At 31.3% G+C, this 4,464-nt stretch overlaps 1 protein-coding gene across 3 annotated transcripts; it reads right to left on the minus strand.

Annotated features, from left to right (window-relative positions):
* LOC107629954 (protein translation factor SUI1 homolog) lies at positions 1,827 to 4,210 on the minus strand. Of its 3 annotated transcripts, none has more exons than XM_016332922.2 (4): positions 4,059 to 4,210; positions 3,255 to 3,355; positions 2,920 to 3,125; positions 1,827 to 2,188 (listed from the first exon to the last, which is right to left on the minus strand). In XM_016332922.2, exons 2-4 carry the CDS (start codon positions 3,289 to 3,291, stop codon positions 2,090 to 2,092), a joined length of 342 nt encoding a protein of 113 aa, XP_016188408.1. In that variant the 5' UTR covers positions 3,292 to 3,355; positions 4,059 to 4,210; the 3' UTR covers positions 1,827 to 2,089. The 3 variants fall into 3 exon arrangements, with proteins under 3 accessions (XP_016188408.1, XP_016188409.1, XP_016188410.1); XM_016332923.2 differs by having other exon boundaries at positions 3,255 to 3,363; positions 4,059 to 4,144; XM_016332924.1 differs by lacking the exon at positions 4,059 to 4,210 and adding an exon at positions 3,933 to 4,021.

Genomic DNA, 4,464 nt, shown 5'->3' on the forward strand with positions numbered 1-4,464 from the left:
ATTAATTCTCTATACTTTTATTTTGTGCCTTCCAAATGTTTGATAAAATGCTTGGTTGGATTTTAAATTAGATTTTTGTATTCTTAGCTTGGATTGAGTAATTTGGAGACTCTTGAATTGTGAAAGTCTCTTGTTGGTTGTTGATTGAAAGTTGCTAGTTGGCTTGAGCTTCACTAACTCTAGTTTTTTATTAGGACTTGTGAACTCAAGTTGATTTGCTCACTTGACTTTCCTTCAATTGTTAGAGGTTAATTACGTGAGAGCAATTTGCAATTACCATCACAATTGACAATGGTAATGAGGATAGGAATTCCGCTTCTCAACCCTTGCTAGGACTTTTCTTAGTTGTTAGTTTATTTTCTTGTTATTTACATTCTTTGCTTATTAAACTCAAAACCCAAAAAGATACAATCTCATAACCAATAATAAATACACTTTCCTGTAATTCCTTGAGAGATGACCCGAGGATTAAATATTTCGGTTAATTTTATTGAGTTTGTATTTGGGACAAACAATTTAAACATTGATTGAAGTTTAATTGTCGGTTTAAAACTATACTTACAACTCGATATTTTTGTAAAAATCTTTTTCGATATTTTTTCTCCGTCACACTTTTAGAAAAAAAAAATGACATCATCGTATGGTATTGAGTTTCTATTATCGAAAAATTTAGAGTTTGATCCTTGTTAAATTAAAAAAAATCATAAGACCAATAAAAAAAAAAGAAAATTTATAAAAAGAATTTGTGCAAACCCAACAAAGGCTATTGCATGAGAGTGTGTGTTAAATATATAACCATTTATATATCCTTTCATCTTAAATTTTTGAAAGAAATAATTTTATGACATATAAAAATTCTATGACTTAAATGTTCAATCCTTATTAATTCTAAAAAGAAAGAATTTTAACATAAGGTCAATACAAAGAAAAAAAATTATCATGGGACCCCAAAATAGACTCCTACATAAGGAATTATGTTGGAGATATAACTATTCATACACCTCTTATTAATTTAATAATAAGACTTTTAAGAATAGTGATTTATAGAAAAAAAATCCATATATATATAGACATTATGTGATATCATTTAGAAACAATATTTAGTCTTCTAAAATGTTTGTGGAGTGAGGTGCATTGAGATATACTAAAAATTCGATTTAGTAAAATTTAAAAAAAAAAGTATTTGTATTTTAAAAAACATGAGCTCCCCATTTTATATTTTGCAAAAAAAAAAAGAAATAATATACTTACTTTTGTAACTTTAAAAATATTAAGAATATTTTTTAAAACACTTAAATATGAGTCATGGACCTTAATTTTGAAAATTTCATCTTTATGTATATTAGACCTTTTTTAGATGTATTGTATACCTTTTTTTTTTTTGGGGTCATGGACCTGTTTAACTTTTAATGGTAAAACCATGTATACCTTCTCTAGTAGCCCAATAATATGTCAGCCTATCAGGTCCAACTAAATTCGCTAGATTTTGTAGGGGAAAAACATGAAGCAAGAAACACAGGAACTTTGTAGACCATTTTGAATCATTTTGGAAAGCAAACCCGAATAACTATATATCATAACACCCCAAAAAAAATCTATCAGGTCAAGGAAAAACTAGTCTCTCTGACTCAAAAAAAATAAAAGAAAACAAACTCGTCTGCAAACGCATTACTCAATTCATCCTGTCTAGGATTTTTCTGATCTTTAAAATTGTGTGAAGAGAAGATTTTTTGCTTCTGAACACAATAGAATCTTGTGTTCCTTTTCAAGTTATTTTTCTTGCAAAATTCTTAAAACCAGAAATTAAAAATGAAAATAAAAATGCATTTACAAACCAAACAGGTAAGTTCCCATAAATCCATAACAATCATTCAATATGTCAAAATAAACAATAACAAATTTATCGAAGATAGTTGTCTTAGAAGCATACATATAATTCTGCTACATAACCCAGCAAATAAACATCCACAACGGTAGAAACTATTATATGGTGTGTTCTAAACTATAATATAGCAGACTATTATAAGCTATATATAGCGATATTAATTGGAGCCTGAAGCTGAATTGCCTGCCAATTGCGGCTTAGGCCTTAGAAACCATGAATCTTGATATGCTCCTTCTTTACTATGCCCGCTTGGACAAGGAAAGTTGAAACGTTCTTTCTTTGATCTCCCTGAAGCTGTATGACCTGCATCCATGCAAAATTGGAATGTAAGATTTTGTTCATCGAAGGATGGAAAGATTGGATACCGATATCTGAATGATACTCGTGTAATTATTTTAAGATTTTGTGAAGGAAACCTTTAGGAACCTAGAGGACTTAATGTAATTGGGCGGCTAGAGTGGGTTTTATATAACAAACTTGCATAGCTGGCGAGTGGCAAAGTAAGAGTGTGAGCATTCTAAGAGGGGAGTTGGGAATTATCAAGGGCTGAGAGGGGTAACCAGAGGATTATCTTAGAGAGGTCAGAAATATACTTCAGGCAAGGAGAGCGCGAGTCTCTTGAATACTCGCAAACTATTGGTACAAGCTTCGATGTTAGTACACTCTTGCAGTAGAAGGTTTACACCCACTGGTATAAATCATAGTTATAAGAATTCCCTAATTAGGTGACGTACCACGTACCAGACATGCCCGTTCCTGTACTGGAACGTACTGCACTACAACTATAGTGTATAAATCGAATTCCGAGGTTTTCTTCTATTTTCTATCATTCCTTACTATATCTCTAGGTACCAGTTCTTACATAGACACCGGGAAACATTTTTCTGTTCTCTTTTGTTTCATTTACAAAATCCTAAAACAAAAGTTTTGTAATTAAGATCAAGACAGAATATTAAATATGATACACTTATTATGCTATGAATGAAAACTAAAAACTAAAATAAGGAACATAATTTATCAGGAAGAACACAAACCTGGCCTAACTCAGGGTCCTGTACAACAGTACCATTACAGCAGAATTCTTTCTTCAGGTCTTTGAGTATCTTAGTATAGCTGAATTCTTTCTTTAATCCTTGAACAGTTGTCAGGCTTTTCCTTCCGTTGCGTTGTTGTATACGCACATGAACATACTCTTTTGCCCCAGCACCTGAGTCGTCAGCATTTGCCTCAGCAAAGGGATCTATTCAATCACAGAATCACATCAAAAAGACAGAACCAATGACAAATTGTTGAAAGGAAATCAGTTAACATTGGTGTCAATATATGCATACAGCATAAATGTTCGAGCAGATAGAAATTCAATACCCACCAAAAGCAGTTGAGATGTTAGTGTCGAATTCAGACATGAAAGTTGGCCTCTCTAACTTGTAACGAACAAAGTCCTTTTGCTGTAATCAACCACTCGGGGCACTGAACGACATATATAGAATATAATCCAAGTCAGATGATTGATGAGAAATTTGGATACACATCTATAAAGTGTTCACTTGCTATGAGTTCTCGATCCATGAAAAATATGAAAATTATCTAACAATTAACAAATATACAAAATATTCAATGAACATAAACGTTGTTATTGTACAAAGGCATATTCTTTCAAGTTTCAACTATTTGCACACATGATCATATGGAGTAAGTTTGAAGAGTAATTATAAAGCTGTTTCCATGTAAAGTTAATAGTTAAAAATTATTAAATGATTTGATCTATTTAACTAAATTATTATGTAACGATTCAATTCTTAACTATAAACGAGACCTTCCCATAACGAACAATTTGAAAAGTACAAAACAACGCATATATAAAACTGCCTCGTTCCTAACGCACAATTACTTTAAGAAAACATTGAGCGAACAAACAAACAAACAAAAATAGCCAACAAGGAAAAAATCATTCACCTGAAAAGGGAAAACAATAAAGTTCCAACATCTAAATTAACTAAACACGTAACAATAAGATCAAAGCAATGAAACAAATTCAACCCCGCACATTGCAAAACACGAGATTATTCCTCAAACTTGTGGTGACATATGCGTCGATTGAGAGAAAGAGCATAAACAGGAAATAACACCAATAAAAAGAAGATATTTTAAATAGGAAGAACAGTAATAATACCAGAAACTTGTTGCGATGTATTGTCGGTGAATTGCGAAAGGCAAAAGAATACGAAGGTGCGGTGGGTGAAGTTTTATTTTTTTTGGGTCAGGGGGTGAAGTTTATATAGAGAGCGATAGGGCGGTTTATTTTAGACGACACGAGAAACTCTCCCAGCCACACCACTCAATTTTTTTTATTCTTTTTGGGCCTTGATTTCTTATTCCTCTAACAATTTTGTTAGTTTTCCTACTTTTCCAAACCAAGAAAAAGAAAGTTAGAATCTTTAATAAAATCTATTTAAAAAAAAAGAATCTTTAATAAAACAAAAAATACATTAATTTCATAACTATTTTGAATTTGAATTTTAATTTGAATTTTAAATAACTTAGACTGATCAATGTATTACTTTTTGAAGATTTTAAGA

This window comes from Arachis ipaensis, chromosome B03 (genome assembly GCF_000816755.2).
Source record: "Arachis ipaensis cultivar K30076 chromosome B03, Araip1.1, whole genome shotgun sequence".
Lineage (NCBI taxonomy): Eukaryota > Viridiplantae > Streptophyta > Magnoliopsida > Fabales > Fabaceae > Arachis > Arachis ipaensis.

Excerpts from the sequence above, each read along its gene's own strand:
- LOC107629954 (XM_016332922.2), bottom strand. The coding sequence starts at position 3,291 with ATGTCTGAATTCGACACTAACATCTCAACTGCTTTTG. Across the intron at positions 3,126-3,254 it reads TAACATCTCAACTGCTTTTG|ATCCCTTTGCTGAGGCAAAT; the intron begins GTGGGTATTGAA and ends GTGATTGAATAG. Across the intron at positions 2,189-2,919 it reads AGGACCCTGAGTTAGGCCAG|GTCATACAGCTTCAGGGAGA; the intron begins GTTTGTGTTCTT and ends GCATGGATGCAG.